General features: G+C 39.4%; 2 protein-coding genes and 1 long non-coding RNA gene across 4 annotated transcripts in view; 1 reads left to right on the top strand and 2 right to left on the bottom strand.

Annotated features, from left to right (window-relative positions):
- Nucleotides 1-13418, top strand: part of PARP14 (poly(ADP-ribose) polymerase family member 14) — a 38855-nt gene extending 25437 nt beyond the window's left edge. Inside the window, exons 10-17 of the mRNA XM_055315976.1 lie at nt 1249-1398; nt 1888-1950; nt 2488-2655; nt 3565-3771; nt 6172-6771; nt 8062-8195; nt 8576-8750; nt 9352-13418. Of these exons, the coding sequence (XP_055171951.1) occupies nt 1249-1398; nt 1888-1950; nt 2488-2655; nt 3565-3771; nt 6172-6771; nt 8062-8195; nt 8576-8750; nt 9352-9641 (1787 nt within the window). The 3' untranslated portion in view covers nt 9642-13418. The remainder of the gene's footprint in view (nt 1-1248; nt 1399-1887; nt 1951-2487; nt 2656-3564; nt 3772-6171; nt 6772-8061; nt 8196-8575; nt 8751-9351) is intronic.
- Nucleotides 533-7989, bottom strand: LOC129503685 (uncharacterized). Its single transcript, XR_008663234.1, has 3 exons — nt 6921-7989; nt 1029-1326; nt 533-679 (listed from the first exon to the last, which is right to left on the bottom strand). It is a non-coding gene; the product is annotated as an uncharacterized LOC129503685 (long non-coding RNA).
- Nucleotides 13419-14747: 1329 nt separating the features above from the next.
- HSPBAP1 (HSPB1 associated protein 1) overlaps nt 14748-21330 on the bottom strand; it is a 64667-nt gene continuing 58084 nt past the window's right edge. For both annotated transcript variants that reach the window (XM_055315974.1, XM_055315975.1), the window contains exons 7-8: nt 15758-15868; nt 14748-15634 (exon numbers count right to left, since the gene is read on the bottom strand). In XM_055315974.1, coding sequence (XP_055171949.1) covers nt 15098-15634; nt 15758-15868 — 648 coding nt within the window. In that variant the 3' untranslated portion in view covers nt 14748-15097. The remainder of the gene's footprint in view (nt 15635-15757; nt 15869-21330) is intronic.

Below are 21330 nucleotides of genomic sequence, written 5' to 3'. Positions count from 1 at the left end.
AGTTCTCAAGGCCTTTGCTATGTAGCTTGCATCTGCCCCACATGTGCAACTCCAGGTGAGCTCGAATTTATCCCACTTTATACACGGAATACTGGCTACCTTCTCCAGCTCTCCTGTCTGGGACTCCTACATTCTCTGGTTCAAGGGAGCCCATTTTCTAGGTCCTCTGTCCAGAAAGACAGGGTTCTCTGGGAGCTTAAGCTGCCTGTTCAGTTGCCTCATAATTTTGTGTGGTAAGGGTTGCCCTTGTGGGCACACAGTGGAGAGAAAGAGGAAGAGGGAGAGGGAGAGAAAGAGTGAGCCAGCCACAGGTATTGTCCCTACACACAAATACATGCTTTTCTTTTTAAGAATTTTTTTTTTTTAATTTGTGAGAGAGAGGGAGCAGGAGAAGGGGAAGGGCAGAGGGAGAGAGAGAATCTCAAGCAGACTCCTCGCTGAGCTTGGAGCCCCACATGAGGCTCAATCTCACAACCCTCAAATCATCAACTGAGCTGAAATCAAGAGTCAGACACCCAACTGACTGACTCACCCAGGCACCCCCACATACACGCTTTTCAGACCATAAGGGCCTTTCCTCTTGATTCCTCTGGACAGAAAGGACCGAATGTTTTTCAGAGTTTTAGCTTCCTGTGGTGCCACTGTGGAGTTCTGCAGCTGGGCTCATCTTGAGGCAAGGCTTGAATTAGAAAAGGAAAAATAGGGACAATCATGAGGATTCCTTCTTACACTTTTCAGCTCACAGGGACCCATTTTCTTTTTCTAATCCTCTGGCCACAAAAGTGGGGATTCTTATTGCATAGTTCTGCAACTGGGGCCACCTTCAGGAGAAAAGAGGAACATTCTCAAAACAAAATAAAATGGGAAACTCTCCCTCCCCTTTACAGGTGGCTTCTTCAAGTTTCGACTCCCTCCCCCAGCCTGCCCACTGTTTACTTTTCAGGTCTCAGTTAGTGGCTTTTCGTATTTATCCTGCACTTTTAGTTGTAATTCATGAGTGGGACAGGTGCTTGGGGTCCTGACGTTACCTTGGCCAGCAGCAGAAGTCCACATTTGATACGTGTTAGATTTTATAATCCTTTCCCAGAAACTGGCAATCACTGGAGCTCAGAGTCAGGGCTGGTTAAAGGCTGGAGATCACAGGGAGGGGGAAGAAGAAGTATGAGAGGAATGCATCTGAGGAGTCTGAGATCTAGGTTGTTCTTCTGTTGCTGACTTCGTTGGGGACTCCATTTCTTTTCTTCTCAGGTTCCTATGGGACTGTGTCTAGCCCAAATGTAGACATGCATGAAATGAAGATTGGTCCCATCATCTTCCAGGTGGCCTCTGGAGATATCACCAAAGAAGAGGCAGATGTGATCGTAAATTCAACATCGAAGACATTTAATCTCAAAGCAGGTACTTCACTTGTAGGATTTTGAGTAGTCTAATAGTCAGCTATCCTACAGTTGCTATCATCAAACTGGTTTCTACAAATTTGGCTTATTAATATTAACAATATTAAAATTATTTTGACATGGTTTCTAATAATTGGTAACAGTTAATTTATAAGTTTTTCTTCTTTCTTATCAGAAATACCCAGGTTATAGGATTCTTTGATGATTGAGAAAGCTTTTTTAGATGATGAAGCAATCTTTCTGATCCAGATATACTATTCTGATTTTTAAAAATATTTCTTTATTCATGAGAGTCACAGAGAGAGGCAGAGACACAGGCAGAAGGAGAAGCAGGCTCCCAGTGGGGAGCCCACTGTGGGATGGGATCCCAGGACCCCCGGATCACGACCTTAGCTGAAGACAGATGCTTAACCACTGAGCCACCCAGGGGCCCCACTATTTTGATTTTTTAAAAATTCATTTTTGTAACCCTCTTGCTTCTCTCCTGTAGGAGTGTCCAAAGCAATTCTAGAATGCGCTGGACAAAATGTGGAAATGGCATGTTCTCTCCTAGGTAAGGCACAGTATTGTTTTTTGGTTCAAAATTGTAAGTGGAATGCTGAATATGGGAGGCTTTGGAGAGGCTGAGGAAAGCCTTGGGACTGGGGAGACAACATGTAAATCTTAAAACCATATATTTGACCAAAGAATTCTAATCATAGACAATTATTTTTTAAAAAAAATTTTTTTTATTTATTTATGATAGTCACAGAGAGAGAGAGAGAGAGGCAGAGACACAGGCAGAGGGAGAAGCAGGCTCCATGCACCGGGAGCCCGACGTGGGACTCGATCCCGGGTCTCCAGGATCGTGCCCTGGGCCAAAGGCAGGCGCCAAACCGCTGCGCCACCCAGGGATCCCTAATCATAGACAATTAGAAGTGAAAAAGTAATTTCACACTTAAAAATAGAAGAAATATTCCTCAAAGACCATAGTTAGGAGTCTTTTTTCACATAAAATGCTTTATGTGTCAAACCAAACATTTTGCTTTTTCTAAACACCCAAAGAGTGGGTTCTGTATCTAATTTTGCATCTCTGTCTTATGTTTCCCAGCTCAAAAGGGCAACAGTGATTATATAGTTACAGAAGGTGGATTATTGAAATGCAAGAATATCATTCACGTCATTGGTGGAAATGATGTCAAGAAATCCATCTCCTTTGTTTTGCAAGAGTGTGAAAAACGGAATTACTCATCCATTTGCCTCCCAGCCATTGGGACAGGTTTGTAATCTCTGGATGTCGAGGTGTCCACCTTTCCTTTGCTCTGGTGCTGACTGTTAATATAGTTAACGCAGAGTCTCGGTAAGGGTGGCTCCTCACCCCAAGGCAGCCCCTAAGGGAGTAAGCAAAACTGTGGGTGGTTTAAATGAGAGGAAAAATTTGTATGTGACTGCTTCCATGGCTTTTCATGGGACTTTTCCTGGTCTTACCTAGACAGTAAGCTTGAGAAACAAGATATGGAATACGCTGGAAAAAGAAAAAGACTTGTTCAGGTGGCCACCTTGAACCCAGCAAATCAGCTAAAATCTCACTGACTAGCTGGAAAAGACTTCCTAGATGCTTATGGATAACTTATGTGCAAATTATTATAGATTATAGCAGATAGCTAACAGCTCCAAGTATCTTACAAAATTAGCTTAGCTGGAATTGGGTCCCCAAAGACATCTGGAAGAATAAGGATACATGAATATAGTCAGGTGACTGAACAAAAAAGAAAAAATATCTTTTTAAAGAGCATGATATTTCAACATATATTAGCATCTTTTGCTTTTTATGGACCTTTTGAGGACATTAATGAGCCCAAAAAGGTTAATTGCGCTTTGTAACACAGAGGAACACAGTGAGCTAAGGCAACTTGGCAGAGCAGATATGAGCAGCTGATACCAAAAGTTAGATTTCTGGATCCTTTGTTCGTTGTTGGGCTATTGGCTTCCTGACATAATGGAAGAGAAACTCCCCCGTGCTTCTAGGACCTCAAAAGTGTTTGCTCATACATTGCTAGAAAAGCCCATGATGAAATACTTGGGCAGTGGGCATTCATTCTGCGAGGGCCGGAATCACCAAATTATTTCTCAGCCTTCCCAGTTGGATCTTCTCCCCAGCCCCCAGTTTTATTATCTGCCTTTCCAGGAAATGCCCAAAAAGACCCAGATAAGGTTGCTGATGCCATAATTGATGCCATTGAAGACTTTATACAGAAAGGAATGCTCAAGTCTGTGAAAAAAGTTAAAGTTGTCATCTTTCTGCCTCATCTACTGGACGTGTTTTATGACAGCATGAAAAAAAGAGAAGCATCTCAGTCTTCTCCCCAACAGTCTCTGGAGTCTAAATTAAAATGTGAGTTGACCATTTTTATGAAATGCATGTTCCTGATACTGATGTCACATGAGAAATAGCTAATCTTTAGCAAACCATCAGAAAGAGAAATTAAGAAAACAATCCCTTTTACAATTATCCCAAAAGAATGAAATACCTAGGAATTAATTTAACCAAGAAGGTAAAAGACCTGTACTCTGAAAGCTATGAAATTTCTATGAAATTGAAGATAGCACAAATGAAAAAATTTACCATGCTTATAGGTTGGAAGAATTAATATTGTTAAAATGTCCATGCTACCCAAAGCAATCTACAGATTCGGTGCAATCCCTATCGAAATCCCAATGTCATTTTTCACAGAAATGGATCAAAGAATCTTACATTTGTATGGACCCACAAAAGACCCCTAATATTCAAAGCAATCTTGAGAAAGAAGAACAAAGCTGAAGGCATCACCCTTCTTGGTTTCAAACTACATTACGAAGCTATAGTAATCAAAACAGTATGGTATTGGCATAAAAACAAATAGATTAACGGGACAAAATAGCCCAGAAATAAATCCATGAATGTACAGGTCTTCCTTCACCTACAATGGGGTTACATCCTGATAAAGCCACTATAAGTTGAAAATTTTGTAAGTAAAAAACATAGATTTAACATATCTAACCCACTGGACATCATAGTTTAGCCTAACCTACCTTAGACATGCTCAAAACACATTAGCTTATGGTTGGATGAACTCATCTAACACAAAGCCTATTTTATAATAAAGTACTGATTATTTCATATAATTTATTGAACACTGTAATGAAAGTGAAAACAGAATGTCTTTACGGGTACAGAATAGTTATAAGGATATTGGTTGTTTACCCTCATGATTTCCTGCCTGATTGGGATTTGCAGCTTGCTGTCCCTGTCAAGCATGACAAGAGAGTCATTACTAGCTTAGGAAAAGATCAAAATTCAAAGTGTATCATTTTCATACTATCATAAAGTTGAAAAAATCCTAAGTTGAACCATTGTAAGTTGGGGACCATTGGTGTGGTCAATTAATTTACAACAAAGGAGTGAAGAATATACAATGGGGAAAGGATAGTTTCTTCTATAAATAGTGTTTGGATGCTTGCTTCAGCAGCACATAAACTAAAATAAATAGTGCTGGGAAAACTGGACAGCCAGTTTTTTGCAAAAGAATGAAACAGGATTACTATCTTATACCATACATAAAAATCCACTCAAAATGGATTAAAGATCTGAAACCATAATACTCCTAGAAGAAAACATGGGGAGTAAGTCCTAGATGTCAATCTTGGCAGTGATTTTGTTTTTGGATTTGACACCAAAGCACAAATAGCAAACTACCTCAAACCAAAAAGCTTCTGCATGGCAAAGACGACTATCAATAAAATGAAAAGGCAGCCTATAGGATGGGAGAAAATATTTGTAAATAATATATCTGATAGGGGTTAGTATACAAAAGGGTTAATATATGAAGAACTCACACAACTCAATCAGAGAAAACAATCTGATTTTAAAATGGGCAGAGGATATGAATAGATATTTTTCTAAGGAAGACATACAGATGGCCAATAGACACATAAAAAGTGCTCAACATCACTAATCATCGGGGAAACATAAAGAGATATCACCCCACCTGATAGAATGGCTAATATCTAAAAGACAAGAAATAACAAGTGTTGGTGAGGATATGGGGAAAAGGTACCCTCATGCACTGTTTGTGGGAATGCAAACTGGTTCAGCCACTGTTGAAAACAGTATGGAGGTTCCTCAAAAAATCAGAACTACCATATCATCCAGAAGTTCCATTTCTGGGTATTTATCTTAAGATAATAATAAAAGATATCTGCACCCCCATTATTCGTTGTAATGGTATTTACAAAACTAAGACATGGAAAAACCTATGTGTCCACCAACAAATGAATGGATAAATGATATATTTTATATATATATAGTATATATAAATATATATATAGAACAATATATTGTATATATATATATACACACATACACAACACACATATAATATGTACATGTGTATTACACACATATGCGCACACAATGGAATATTATTCAGCCATAAAAAAGAAGGAAATTCAGCCATTTGTGATAAAATTAATGGACCTAGTAGGTATTATGCTAAATTAAATAAGACAGAGAAAGACAAATACTGTTTGATCTCATTTATATGTGGAATCTAAAAAACAAACTCATAGATCCAGAGAACAGATTGGTGGTTGCCAGAGGAAGCACGGGTTGGTGTTGGGAGGTGAAGAGAGGTGAAAAGGTGGTCAAAAGGTACAAACTTCCAGTTATAAGATACTTAATTCCTGGAGGTGTAATGTACAGCATGGTGACAAAAAGAGAGAGAAGTAGCTAATCTTCCTTTCTTTTCTGTTTTAGCATCTGTGAGTTCCCCAAGTCAGTCTCCACAAAAGCAGAATCCTTTGGTTTTGAAAAAGAAAACAGAATCAGCAAGTTTTCAGGTGTGTGGTGAAAATGTAAAATGTATGAAAAATGCTCTCTCCTGGATACAGGATCTGATTACAAAGGAACTGAGTCCTTACACCAATGAAGATGAGTGTATCAAAGACTTTAATGAAAAAGAATATCACAAATTGAATGAGCTGCAGGAGAAATTAAATATTGCCATTTGTTTGGACCGTGAAAGACCTTTGATTGAGGTTTTTGGAACTGGCAACGATTTGACACAGGCTAGAAATGCAATTGAGGAAATGATCAAGGGAATTAGATTGGCCAAAGAACAGAAATCCCAGGCAGATTTTATCAGTGAATTTATAGAATGGCAATATTACAACAATGGCACTTTTCATAGTTTTGACAAAATAACTAATCTGCAATTGGAGAATGCAAGGAAGGCAAAGAAAAGGACAACTCTTGTAAAAGTTAATCATAAGAGCTACACAGTGGACCTCGTCACAAACGTTGCTACAGATGCAAAAGGACACCATTTACCTGTTAAGCGCTTTATGAAATCTGAAGGTGAGTCAGATCATGTGCTCGTTATCCATTATTGCACACCTTCTTTGGACTTAACACTATACATACATCAAAATTGTAATCAAGTAGAGAAAATTCAAGCAACTCTTATGGAATGAAATAAACTTGGTCTCTAAGCTTAAGGAGCTTACCTTATGGCTTATGACTGGGGAAATGTAGCATGGGTGCATTCAACAGTCTGAGGATGACCATCTTCATGGTAACAAGACCCAAACCTTGCGTTTGTTTCCATCTCTACAGTTTATAGGCTTCCCAGAGTGTGTGGGTAATGGAGCTGTGGAGGTAATGGCTGTTGCAGGCAGGAGAGGAAAAGCCAAGGGCTTTAAAGAAAGGTGGCCCAAGGTTTTCTAGAACAAAAGAAGACAGTCTGGTCAGTGTGGGCCCTCTCTGTGCCTGTGACTGATAACCCAGGGAGGATTGGGAGCCTGTAGGATCTTCTCTCAGAATTCACTCCCTCTCCTGCCCTAACCATAAGGTTTCCTTAATGTACGCATCAGGAAGCAGCCTTCAAATTCTCTGACTGGATCTGCTCCCCACGAAGGGGGTGCTTGTGTTGTGTGGAGGGCCATTCCTGCTTTTGAACCACACAAGTCCTCCACCGACACTAGTAAATTGACTTTCTGTACATTATCGTCATCTCTTGTGAGATGAGTATGAATGAATTCCTCAGACTCTGAGCAACCCTAGGGAAATGACAAATCAAGTATAATATTCTGTTTAGCAGAGGAAAAAGAGAGCTACCACCACCACCTGCCTCTGAGCAAAACCTGCCCTCCACCCAACTCTTAAGGATGCAGGGAACAATAATGAAGGAATGGATGGAGGGCCTTGTGATAGTGAGGAGTTCTTGCAAAAACCCACACTGTTGGTAACAAGACCATTGTAGGGAAATGATTTATTGTTAAATTATTAAATTATGACAGATTAGAGGCTGAACAGAATATGCAGCTGTGTCATACTACACCAACGATTCTTAATTCTGAGCATGATCAAACTTAATTAAGATGCAGGTACACAAGCTCCACCCCTCAGAGAGTCAGTAGATCTTTGGGGTTTTTTTCTCTTAACAAGCACTATAGTTGGTTCTAATGTAGGTTGTCTGTGGGGCGCACTTGGAAAAACATTCCCCTAGAAAGATAGGGAACTTCTTGGACACGTCGAGTTAGGAGATTGTAAAGTAGGAACACAGATGATACTCAGTTCTTCAGTGCATACCAGGAATGTGCAGGTGGGCCTTCCCAGGTGTGTGGTCCTCAAATGTCCTCCTTGCAGTGGTGATCCCTGAGCACTGGAGTGATATGAAGCAGCAGGATGTCTGTGTGGTTGAGCTACAGCCTGGTCATGCAGAATATGACACAGTGGCAACCAAGTTTAATCAGACCTGCTCACACCTCTACATAGAGAAGGTAAGCCTTCTGCTGACATGGCGTCTCTTAATGGTGGAAATAAGTTATATCATGGTCCTGGATAGATACATTTTCATTCGTTTTCCAACACTTTTTTTTTTGCACAGAATTAGAATATTTTATGGTAATCGGATTCTAGATTGTAGATTCTACTCGTCACCATAATTACAGATACGCTAAGATTGTTAAAAATGAAATTAACCGTCTTTCCAAGGTCTGTTTTTGTGAAATACTGGATCTAAAAAGATTTCTGAATGCAGAAAGGTGACACCTGGCATTGAATTTGTTGTTTACTTTTTATTTGTGAAAAATAATGGTCCTATCTGTGTCTTGCCAAAGGCTCTTGGACCAACGGAATATTTCCCCTTGTTGATTTGCAGATTGAGAGGATCCAGAATCCACATCTCTGGAATAGCTACCAAACAAAGAAGAAAGCCATGGATGCCAAGAATGGGCATAAAAACAATGAGAAGCAGCTCTTCCATGGGACAGATGCTGACTCGGTACCACATGTCAACCACAATGGCTTTAACCGCAGTTATGCCGGAAAGAACGGTAAGGAAGCAAGGGATCCAGCTGCTCCAAATGGGGTGTCAGTCATGAGAACCCAAACTGGTGAGGGACAGTGTGGATTGATTGCATTGTGTTCTCTCATGGTTTGTTGGTGGCCATGCTGCAGCCAGAGTTTCAGTGTAGGTCTCATTATATTTCATCGCAGAAGGACTGATTGGCCCTCTGGGGTGGAGGAATGATTTTTAAAAATTAAAAACACATGAAAAATATTTTTAAAGATGTTTTGGAGAGAAGAACTGAACATTGTTTTAACATTATTTGACATATTGGGTCAACTCATCAGATTATAGACTAAACTGAACTTTTTTTTTTAAGATTTAATTATTCATTTGACAGAAAGAGAGAGAGAGAGAGAGAGAGAGAGAGAGAGAGAGAGAGAGAGAGAGAGAGAGAGAATGAACACGACCAAGGGGAGCAGGAGAGGGAGAAGCAGGTGCCCCACTAAGCAGGGAGCCCAGTGTGGGGCTCGATCCCAGGACCCTGGATTCATGACCTGAGCCGAAGGCAGACACTTCACCGACTGAGCCACCCAGGCACCCCCTAAATTGAACTTCTTAAAAATGTTTTGTTTTTCTCTTCACAGCTGTGGCGTATGGAAAGGGAACCTATTTTGCTGTCAATGCCCGTTATTCTGCTAATGATACCTACTCCAGACCGGACAGAAATGGGAAAAAGCATATGTATTACGTGAGAGTACTTACTGGAACCTACACACGTGGAAATCAGTCACTAATTGTGCCTCCTCCAAAGAGTGCTGATAACCCTACTGACCTGTATGACACTGTCACGGATTGTGTTCAAAATCCCGGTTTATTTGTGGTATTTTATGACTACCAGGCTTACCCAGAGTACCTCATTACTTTTACCTATTAACGTTTTTGGTGTCCTTCCCAGAAGACCTTGCTCATCTATACATATGGAGTTGTAAAACAAGTCTTAGATTCCCCCCCCCCCTTACAGCTTTTTCTAAGATCAAGGGATCCTTGTCACTGAAACAGACTTTCTTCAGCTTCTCCATCATTGGAATGAACCTATCTTAAGAGCAATAAATTTGAGAATTTAACTCAGATAACTTAGTTACAACTGTGTGTCTACAACTGTGGACATCAAATCTGAAGAAGGAAAGAACAGGTTTGTATTTTCGGGAAGAGAAAAGAAAGCTCACCTTAAAGATAGAGGGCACAGCTAGGCAATGTCAGCTGCTGCTGGGGACAGCTGGTATCACATCAGGAAGCCATATTCCTGTGAGGGGCACAGGATTACTGAGTGGATAGGATGGCTGACTTCCATGGGGGCAGGGATGGTGTCTAACTCTTTTTTTTTTTTTTTGGTCCCTGGCCTGAGGTCTGTGCCTGATGTAAACAGATGCTCCAGAAACATTTCATAAACCAACTAAGAAGGAAAAAGCCTAGTTAGACACCAACCCAGAGTAGAGGCCATCTCTTTGACATCCTTGACTTGTCACTTTGCCTTAAATCGAACAGATTCCGTGATGGGGAACTCCATTCTTCACGAACTGAACCATGACCTGTGGGACAGGTCCAGTTGGGGTTCTGTGCCTTGCACAGGTCAGGGGCTGTGGTCTAGTGTGTGGTCCAAGGGAACTGGATCCCACTGGCTCTGTGCAGCACAGCAGTCCTGGCAGATCCTTTTTTATATTAACCCCAAATCTGCCTTCATCTAACTTTTGCTGGTCTTAGTTCTGCCCAGTGACAACCGTGGGATAAGCCTGCCATACTTTCAGTGTGAAGCCCTTCTATTATATTAAGATTAACTAAATTCTAATGTTACTAAAGAGCCTATTTTCTCCGGCAGTCTAGCTTTTGATTTTAAAGACGTGTGCATAAGTAAACCAAAGGAATTGAGCAGTCATATTGCTAATTTGCTAGCTCAGTATCTATTAGATAGTCAAGTGCTGGATTTTGAAAAAATTTTCCCCAGGTAAATTTCAGATTCAGGTATTATTTATTGAGTACCAGGTAATATAATAGGTGCTTTCATATATTCATTTTATTCCCTCAAATAATCCCATCAGGTAAGAATTATATCTCCATTTTAAAGTTGAGGAAACTGATGCTCAGAGTGCAAGAAGCTTCCTTGCCTGAGGTCACCTAGGTAGTAGTAGTCCTCAGAGACTGAGCCACAATCCTGGTTCCTGTAGCACCAAGCTCTTCCCACTACAGAGCATGGCCTCTTGGTTAATGTTACCATTTCAGGAACATCTCTGGTAATCTATGAGTCACCCTCATATTTCCTTGGCTTTTTCCTTCTGGCTTTGGCTTCCATTATAATCTCTTCATTTGAAGCTCTCTGTAGGCCAAGAGGCTAGAGCTGATGCCTAGCGCAGATGGTGCCCTCAGACAAGGTGGTATTGCTAGGAGGTTAAAGGCACTCTTCCGTGGCTATTATGAACTCACTTCAAGTACAGCAAGTTGAGGGGGCCAGTTCTGCTTAATTAACGGACAGGTATCTTGGAATTTGTCTTGCTTTTTTTTTTTTAAGATGTATTTACTTATTTGGAGAGCGAGAGAGAGGGAGAGAAGGGAGAGGGAGAGAATCTCAAGCAGACCCTCTGCTGAGTGCAGAGCCTGACATTAGGGCTTGATACCACCACCCCAAGATCATGACCTGAACCGAAATCAAGAGTCAGATGCTTAACTGACTGAGCCACCCAGGCACCACTGCTGCTGTTTGTTTTTTAAGTGGACTGGCAAAGACTGCTTAGGAGTGGCTTCCCGGCCATTGGCCTCTGAGCTCAGCCTCGACAATGGATGTTAAGAAATAAAAGGGAAAGGGGCACCTGAGGGGCTCAGGGGTTGAGCATCTGCCTTTGGCTCAGGTCGTGATCCCGGGGTCCTGGGATCAAGTCCAGTATTGGGCTCCCTGCATGGAGCCTGCTTCTCCCTCTGCCTGTGTCTCTGCCTCTCTCTGTCTCTCATTAATAAATAAATAAAAATATTTTAAAAAAAGAAAGAAAGGAAAAGGATAGACTTGCTCTCAGATTTGCTCTTGTTCTCCAGTGTTAACTCAGGGCAAATTTGAATATCAGGGTGTATTGTACCAAAGTATAATGATCCCATCAGTAAACCTTATAGTTATCCGCAATCTAAGGAAATTTATATCTTTTACCTCCTTTTTGAATAAAGTACTTGAAAAATACATTTGGTGGTAAACCTCTTTATCCTTAAGGGTGGATACAGGGGCACCTGAGTGGCTCAGTTGGTTGGGTGTCTGCCTTCGGCTTGGGTCGTGGTCTTGGGTTCCTGGGATCGAGCCCCGTGTCAGGCTCCCTGCTTTGTGAGGAGCCTGCTTCTCCCTCTCCTGCTCCCCCTGCTTGTGCTCACTCTGTCAGATAAATAAAATCATTTAAAAGAAAAAAGGATGGATACAAGAGAGCTTGATGATAAATACAGGTCACTGCTGAAAAGAAAGACAACTAAATATGAGAGCATCAAGGGGTCCTTAAAGTGTTAATAATATTGAGCTGAAAATTACAGCAAGGGCACAGTACAGGTTTAGTTCAGTACTGCTGAAGGGCAAGTTGACTCCAACAAGAAGCCTCTGCTCAACCAAGCCCACTTGGAGACTGTGATGGGTTTAGGGGGTATCCACTAGGGCCAGAGATTCTTAAACACTTTGGATATTTGAATCACTTGAGGTGTTTGCTGAGCTAGCAAGTTCTGGCCCATCCCAAAGGAGTCATGTTCTATAGCTCTACAGAGGTACCCAGAAATCTGCATTTTCAGCAAGCACTTCAAATGATTCTGCTGTCCTGATACTCAGAATCGTGTAGGACTTTCATGGTTCCAGGGACTTTTGCCATCATGGGCCCCTGACTCCATAAAAAGTAAGAAGTATGAGCAATTACGTTTTACAACTGCATTGATATAAACATGAATGCAATGAAAGCTGGAGTATAATATGTTTGGTTTTTTTTTCCAAAGAAACTAAAACATTTTGGGGACCCCTAAAGACTCATGGACCTAAGCACTGCCAACTGGACAGGTCAGCCTTGCTGATACTTAGGTGTGATGCTGAGCCATATTCTTAATAGAAATTTTGTTTTTAATTCTTACATTCTCAGTGTGAGCCGAGCTGGAACACACTGCCCTACACAGAGGTGGCCCAGTCCTGAGAACAGGGGAGAATGAGCCTGTAGTTTTTAATGCCTCAGGCCTCTGCAGGGTTAATGTATTTATCTAATAGTTTCACTCACTCAGGCATACTTATCTGAGAAATACAGGATGAAATGGGATCCAGCTCCGAGTGCCTGTCTCCCCCTTTTAGTCTCTCTCCTCACTGCCATACTCCCCTTCACAGAAGCCAAGGTCTCCATCTTGATAAAATTAGGAAATTTATCTCCCATCACCCACTCAACCTTAGAAATCCATTCATATCAATGTCTTAACTCCCTTTGGGTCTCTGCATGTCAGACTGTTACCTCTAACTGAATTAAATGCTTTGTTTCAGAATATCTTTCAAACTTTTCTGACCCCAACCTATATGAGGACATGAAGAAACACATTTATAGGGCAGCCCTGGTGGCTCAGCAGTTTAGCACTGCCTTCGGCCCAGGACGTGATCCTGGGGACCCGGGATCAAGTCCCACGTCAGGCTCCCTGCGTGGAGCCTGCTTCTCCCTCTGCCTGTGTCTCTGCCTCTCTGTATCTCCCATGAATAAATAAATAAAAATCTTAAAAAAAAACAACACACATTTATATCAGGCCCAGCACACACACAGATATAACTGAAAAGTTTTATGAAATATACTTCTCCTGAAAAAAAAAAAGAACACTTTTCCTGGAAATTTTCATGAAATAATACATTTACTAATGAATTTACTGAAATCATCTATTCTATTTCACTTAAAAAAATGCTGGTCTTACCCACTATATTGATTTTATGACTTAACTAATGGATCACAACCTGCAATTTGAAAAATAATAAAGGAAGAGCAACCTTAAAAAATAAAATATCTGAAGAAAAAGAGATGTCTATTTCTGCAATAAGGATCTATCTACTAAGGGGAACAGAGATCTTATCCTTGGCCACAACATCCTCTACCCAAATGTATTTGACGGAGTGTTGCCAACAAGCTCTTCTTTTTATAATCCATTCAGTGAAATATTTAACAAGCCACTACCATATGCTGGTCAGTCTGATCAAAGCTCTGCGAATACAATAATCAAAACAAAGTCCAACCCCCATGGAGTGACATTCTAGTTGGGGGAGATAAATAATAATCAAATAAATAGGTAAATTAAATAAACAGGGATATAGTAGTCACTTAGCAGTAAGTACTACAGACAAGTTTCTTCCAGACCTTTCTTTTCCTGGGCATATTCATGTAACACCTCCCTCGCTGCTAGAAGGCATAGACTTTCTTTGGATGTACTGATACCTTAAGTCTGAAGACTGAGAAGGATGGAGCCAGTTGTCAATTCATCCTAAAAGATTACTTTGCTTACCTTACCTGTTTATATTTGTTTCACAAATGGTTACTCAGGGATCCATATGCTTTTTTAATTTCTAAATTCTTACTTAGACAGTAATGGTAATAAACACTCCCAGATCTTGTTGCAAATATATTGAGAGTAGGCTCAGTTTCACTAGATCAAATTTTTAGTTGCAGGAGTAACATTGGTGCTTTTCATCCCCAGGAGTAGTGTTCCTAGATGTCCCAGTTCCTTCCATAAGAAGGCCTTATATTGGACCCCCAGCTACTTTTTTTCCTGATTGGTATCCTGCTCTGGATGACAGGATTTAGCCAGTGAGAATTCTGCAGGTGTCATTAAGTATGATCACTTCAGATCAAGGCTAGAATCCACCCAATGGATGCACTAGGCCAGGGGATGGCAAACTTTCTCTGTAAGGAGACAGTATTTTCAGCGTGGCAGGCCACACCGTCTTAGTCACTGCTCAACTCTGACACTGTTACTCTAAAGCTGCCATAGACGATATGTAAATGAATGGCATGGCTGTGCTCCAATAAAACTTTATTTACAAAAACAAGCAGTAGGCCGACCTCTGCTTGAGACTGCTGAAGAGATAACTTTCTGTTGAGAACACCTAGGGCTTGCATTTGAGATAGGCTAAAAGGATGGGATGGGAGAGGAAAGGCAAAGGCACTGAAGAACAACTAACAAAGAGCCAGCCCGGCCAAAGAGCAATGTTTATGAATGAAGGTGGCAAGAGACTGAAACACAATTAAGGTAAGAACAAGTGCATTTACAAGCATGTGCAAATTAACTTTTTGCTTTTCTATCTTTTATTTAAAAATCTATTATTTTTAAAAATAGTTTTAAGGTATTATTTTAAAAGTCATTTCCTTAGGACCACAAACTTCTTCCTTTTATCAGAAGTTGGGCCACTATACTGGTTACTTGTGGATTCACTAAGCAGTCCAACAAGTCATCTGTAGAAATGAATGTCTGAGAAGGAGCCATACTACTATCTGAAGCAATTTGTTCCGCAACTACATCCTCATTTTTACTCATCATCCGTTGCCTCTTGGTGCAGTGCAATTTTCCAGGGTGTTCTCCATCTTTGCCAACAAAGTCTTTACCATCACCTTCAAATATACCTCTTCTCTCTGATGGTAGTTCTTCAGAACTCAGTATTACAGGAACCAGATCAGGGCCAAAGGGACTTGCTGCCTCCTGTTTTATGGTTCCCAAGAGTAAGTCCTGGTCATCTATTTGTTCCATCTCCATGTGATGGTGCACATTTAATCCTTCCTTTTTCATGTTATCTCTATTTGTTCTCAGTGCTTGGATTTCTACTACCTTAGATGTTCTGTAATCAAAAAGGGCAGAAACGGCTCTATTTAAGTAGCAGCAATTGACTTCATGGGATGTTTCCTCAACCTGTGGGAAAAACAAACTCTTTAGAATGGATATATGCATTTACATAAATTCAAAAATAAATGTCCTAGCCAGGGTTGATTTATCACAGGAAACTAACTGCCATGAACACCAGAAGTGGCCTACCTCAGTTGGGTTTAACCAAGCTCTGGTATTGTGTGGGTCCTCTGCAGTTTTCAAGGCACACACAAGCATGCGTGTGATTGCCTCTTCCACCCGGGTTTGGTGGTCCTCTTCCTGAGTCAAGATTAAAAAAATAGGTTTTTTTCATTTGTATCCATCTCATGGCTTAAAATGGAGTAGTGTCTCTATTAATTGTGTATCCTGTTCTTTTATTAATATAAACTTTGTTATAGAAGGAATGAATATGTTGTTGGAAGACCACAACTTTTACGTATTCATTAACACCTGCCATCTAGAAGAGTTATAGAATACTATACCAACCAAGTTTAAGTATTACCCTGTCTATGAGACACAGGCCTTAAGTAGGAGCTACCTTGTGATGTTTTTTCCAATCTTTTCCATTTGTTGACGTGTTTAAAATTTTATTTAAAAGCACTATATAGGGAGGAATTATACCTATTGGATTTGATAACTGAGGAATGGAAGAAAAATTACAATAAACATGCCTGGTCACAAGAATGAAATGGCTAAAAATCCAAATATGGTTCTTTAAAGATAAAATAAGCATAAACTAGAGCATTAATGATTAATTACATTAAAATGAACAATTTTGGGGGATCCTTGGGTGGCTCAGCGGTTTAGTGCCTGCCCTCAGCCCAGGGCGTGATCCTGGAATCCCAGGATTGAGTCCCATGTCAGCCTCCCTGCATGGAACCTGCTCCTCCCTCTGCCTGTCTCTGTCTCTCTCTGTGTCTCTCATGAATAAATAAAATCTTTAAAAAAATAATAAGAAAATAAAATGAACAATTTCTGTTCAAAAGGCAACAAAAGGAAAAAACCAAACCAGATATCTGTAACACATAAAATTGATACAAGGTTAATATCCAGTATATATAAAGGATCTACATATATTAATATGACACACTGTCCAGTTTTTTTAAATGGCCAAAAGACATGAAGACATGCATTTCAAAAAGAGAGCAATCACATGACTAATAAACATGAAAATATGCTTAACCTCACTAATAATCAGGGAAATGCAATCAAGAAACTGATGAAATTGGCAAAAAGAGTATGATAATTCCAAGTAGCAGAAAAATGTGCATTGACAGACTCACTGATGGTGGAAGTGCAAACTGGTATGCCATTTGGAAAACACATTAGCATTATCTTGTAAGCTTGAGTACTGTATACCTATAGACCAGCAATTCTACTCCTAGAGGAATACATATTCTTTTTTTTTTTAATTTTTTTTTAAATTTTTTTTTTAAATTTTATTTTATGATAGGCACACAGTGAGAGAGAGAGAGGCAGAGACACAGGCAGAGGGAGAAGCAGGCTCCATACACCGGGAGCCCGACGTGGGATTCGATCCCGGGTCTCCAGGATCGCGCCCCGGGCCAAAGGCAGGCGCCAAACCGCTGCGCCACCCAGGGATCCCAGGAATACATATTCTTTAGAGTAACTCTTGTACACGTGCACAAGAATATTCTACTTAAAAAAAGCAAAAAATTGGAAACAACTAAATTATCCATCAACAGAACAAAGAACCAATAAATTGGGGTACATTAACACATGAGAATATATGGGACACCTGTGTGGCTCAGTGGTTAAGCATTAGCCTTTGGCTCAGGTCATCATCCCAGATTCCAGGACTGAGTCCCGCATCAGGCTCCCTGCAGGAAGCTGCTTCTCCCTCTGCCTGTGTCTTTGCCTTTCTTTCTGTGTCTCTCATGAATAAATAAATAAAATCTTAAAAAAAAATACCTAAGAGTATCATACTACAGTGAAAATGAATGAAATCCATCTCCACAATAAGACACCACCTCCCACCAGTATGGCTATCATAAAAAAAAGACAGATAACGACAAGTTGGTGAGGGTATAGAGAAATAAGAATCTTCACACATTGCTGGTGAGAATCTAAATGTTTTTGCAAATAGCCTAGCAGTTCCTAAAAAGGCTGATATATGTGATGGTTAATTTTATTAGTTAACTCGGTTAGGCTATGGTACCCAGTTTTCTGGTCAAACCCTAGTCTAAATGTTGCTGTGAAAATACTCTGTAGATGTGACTAACCTTTAAAATCAGTTGACTTTAAGTAAAGGGGATTATCCTCAATAACGTAGAAGGACCTCAGGTGAAGGCCTTAAAAGCAAAACTAAGGTTTCCTGGAGAATGGATTCTACCTCGAGATTTTAATAGAAATCTGGGTGAGTGTGTTTCTAGTCTGCCAGCCATCCTACAGATTTCAGACTCCAGACTGCAACTTCAACTCTTGTCTTTATGATCCATTAATATACCATATGACCCAGAAATTCCACTCCTAGATGAATACACAAGAAAATGAAAACATACGTTCACATAAAAACTTGTACATGATTCTTAATAGTGGCATTATTCACAATTGCAAAAAGGAGACAAAACCCGTATGTCTACCAGCTGATTAGTAGGTAAACAAAATGTGGCATATCCATTCAACGGAATATTATTCAACCATAAAAAGGAATGAGGTATTGAAACATGCTACAATATAGATGAATCCTGAAAACATATAATGCTGAGTGAAGGAAACTGGCCACAAAATACCATATATTATATGATGTTGGCAAATCTATAGGGACAGAAAATAGGATGGTGACTGCCTAAGGCCAGAGAGGAAAACGGGGGAGCAACCATTTATATATAGGGTGTTTTTTTCAGGTTGCTGAAAATATTCTAAAATTGATTGTGGTATGATTGCATAATTCCTGAATATACTTAAAATTTCTGAACTGTACACGTTATTGTTTTTCCACAGACTATTCAAATGCATTTATTTCAATCCTAAAATAGTTCTATTCTAGTCCATTTGATTCTTTTTTTTTTTTTTTTTTTTTTTTTAGATTTTATTTCTCTATTCATTCACGAGAGACAGAAAGAAGTAGATACACAGACAGAGGGAGAAGCAGGCTCCCCACAGAGAACCCAATGCCGGACTCCATCCTGGGAACTGGGATCATGCCCTGAGGCGAAAGCAGATGCTCAACTGCTGAGCCGCCCAGGTGTCCCAGTCCATTTGACTCTTAACCAGGTTTTTAAAAGCTGCATTTAAAACTAGTAAAATTTTAAACAAGTAAAACTCCTAGAAGTTCTAAAAACCTCTAAGAAATTTTTTTAAATTGAAATATAATCAACATGCAACGTTACATTTGTTTCAGGTGTGCAACATTGAGATTCAACAGCTCTATACACTATGCTGAGGTCACAGCATAGTTACCATCTGTCACCATACAACATTCCTACACTGACTCTCTTCCCTATGCTGTACCTTTCATCCCTGTGACTTATTCATTCCATAACTGGAAGACTGCATCTCCCCCTCCCCTTCATCCAGAAAGGAGAGGAGTAGGGGATGAGCAAAATGCACCATTACAAATATGATACATATATATTATTTTACAAGTATAATAACAATGAAAGATATAATAATGGAGAAATTATTAGAGCAAGAGGAAAACCTTTTAAAATTAACAAAAAATATTTTTTAAAGTCTGGAAAACATACCAATAAATATTCAATACATTTCCATACTAAAAGAATAAGGAAAAATACTAAAAGAAAGGATTAAAAAAGACACAATTGAGAAGAATTGAGAATACACTTTATCCTCTGGAATATATTAAGATAGAACCTGCACCACTTTAACAGAGACATAGAAAAGAGAGGAATATTGTATCACCTGAACAGAAGTAGAATTTCTTTTTTTCCAAATTTATGTGACTTGTGACAGGAATACGAGTCAGGATTTAGCTTGAGTTATTGTATTGAACATGGTAGGTTTTAAAATCTAAGGGTTTTTGGAGTTGGCAACAACAAATAATTATGGCCTAGTGCTTGAAGAGACAAGGATAAAAGCACCACCTGACAGAGGAAGATATAGTTACTCAACTCCTAGTCTGCATTCCAGTGTTTCAGGAAGAATGAGTGGTCTTCAAACTGTGACATATACAGAAGTTAAGGAAGGAACTAGAGTCCTGGTTTGATGAAGGACAGAAATCATCCACATTAAATCAGCATCAAGTCCTTAGGTACCAGACTTGTAGGTACTACTTCGTAACTTGTTATACTCAATGACACCGAAAATCCTGTGAGAGACAGCTGAACAAATGGTACAGAACAAGCTTCTAAAAAGACCATAGTGGCTTTCAGACTCTTGAGGCCAGATAAACTTAAATCTAAATACAATATGAACAAATGGTATTCTATAGTACATTAACAAATAATACATCACAACCAAGTGGGATTTGTTCCAGAAATTAAGGATGACTCAATACTAGGAAATCCATTGATTTAATTTACTCAAATACCAGATATTTACTAAAGAAGAATATTATATGACCATTTCCATTGATGCTTAAAAGGCATTTCAACAAAATTTAATACCTTTTCTGGATTAAAAAAAAGTAATGAATTGACAGATACTTAACATGATAAAATATATATACAATCCACCCACAAATCCAGCATTTTACTTAAAGAAAAATCACTAGAGACTGCTCTAAAGTCAGAAAGAGACAAGGATGCCTGCTATATTCATTATTATTTGTTACTGATTTGGAGGTACTAGCAAAAGTAATTAGACAAAGAAAAATATTTATAGGAAAACAAACTGAAAAGGAAAAGGTTAAAAGTATCTTAATTTTCCAAATCTGAGAGACACCTAAAAACCCAAGAAAATCAATTAAAAATCACTACACAGAAGAAAATAATTCACATTAACACAAAAATCAATAGCCTTCATGTACACAAACAATATCCACTCAGATGATACAATGGAAGAGAAGACCCACCTCACCATAGTAGCCAAAAAAAGATGAAATGCCCAGGAATAAACCTTTAAGAAAATGTGTAAATCCTATGTGAGGAAAACTTTAAAACACTCCTGAAACAAAGACAACTAGACTTGGACGAAAAGAAAGGTATTTCATTCCTGGATAGGACAATCCAACACCATACAGCTCATATAAAATTTAATAAAAATGGAATAAAAATATCAACCTTCTTTCCCTAAAGCTAGATGAACTGATCCTAAAGATCATATGAAAAAACAAATTCAAGTAGAACCAGAAAAACACTGCAAAAGAAAAAATTTCTGGGAGTGCCTAGGTGGCTCAGTTGGTTAAGTATCTGCCTTCAGCTCAGATCATGATCCCAGGGTCCTGGGATTGAGCCCCAAATTAGGCTCCCTGTTCAGCAAGGAGCCTGCTTCTCCCTCTGATCGTGTTTTCTGCAGCCCCGCCACCCACCGCCCCGGCTCAAATAAATAAATAAAGATTTTTTAAAAAAGAAAAGGTTTCTGGCCCTATAGATACTAAAAACAATACTATAAAACTTATCTAAATAGAACAGGGTGGAAGTGTTGAAAAAATGTGAAGAAAGGCCAATGGTAGAAATAGACCCAAGTAAATAGATATCTAATATATGATTAAGGCAATATTTCAAATTACCACAGAAAAGACAGACTTTAAGTGATGCCCCTGACAATTTTTTTTTTAATATTTTATTTATTTATTCATGAGAGACACAGAGAGAGGC

The sequence above is a fragment of the Nyctereutes procyonoides genome, unplaced genomic scaffold (assembly GCF_905146905.1).
Source record: "Nyctereutes procyonoides isolate TBG_1078 unplaced genomic scaffold, NYPRO_anot_genome, whole genome shotgun sequence".
NCBI classification, from domain to species: Eukaryota; Metazoa; Chordata; class Mammalia; order Carnivora; family Canidae; genus Nyctereutes; species Nyctereutes procyonoides.
This window is presented reverse-complemented; position numbering and strand designations above follow the sequence as displayed.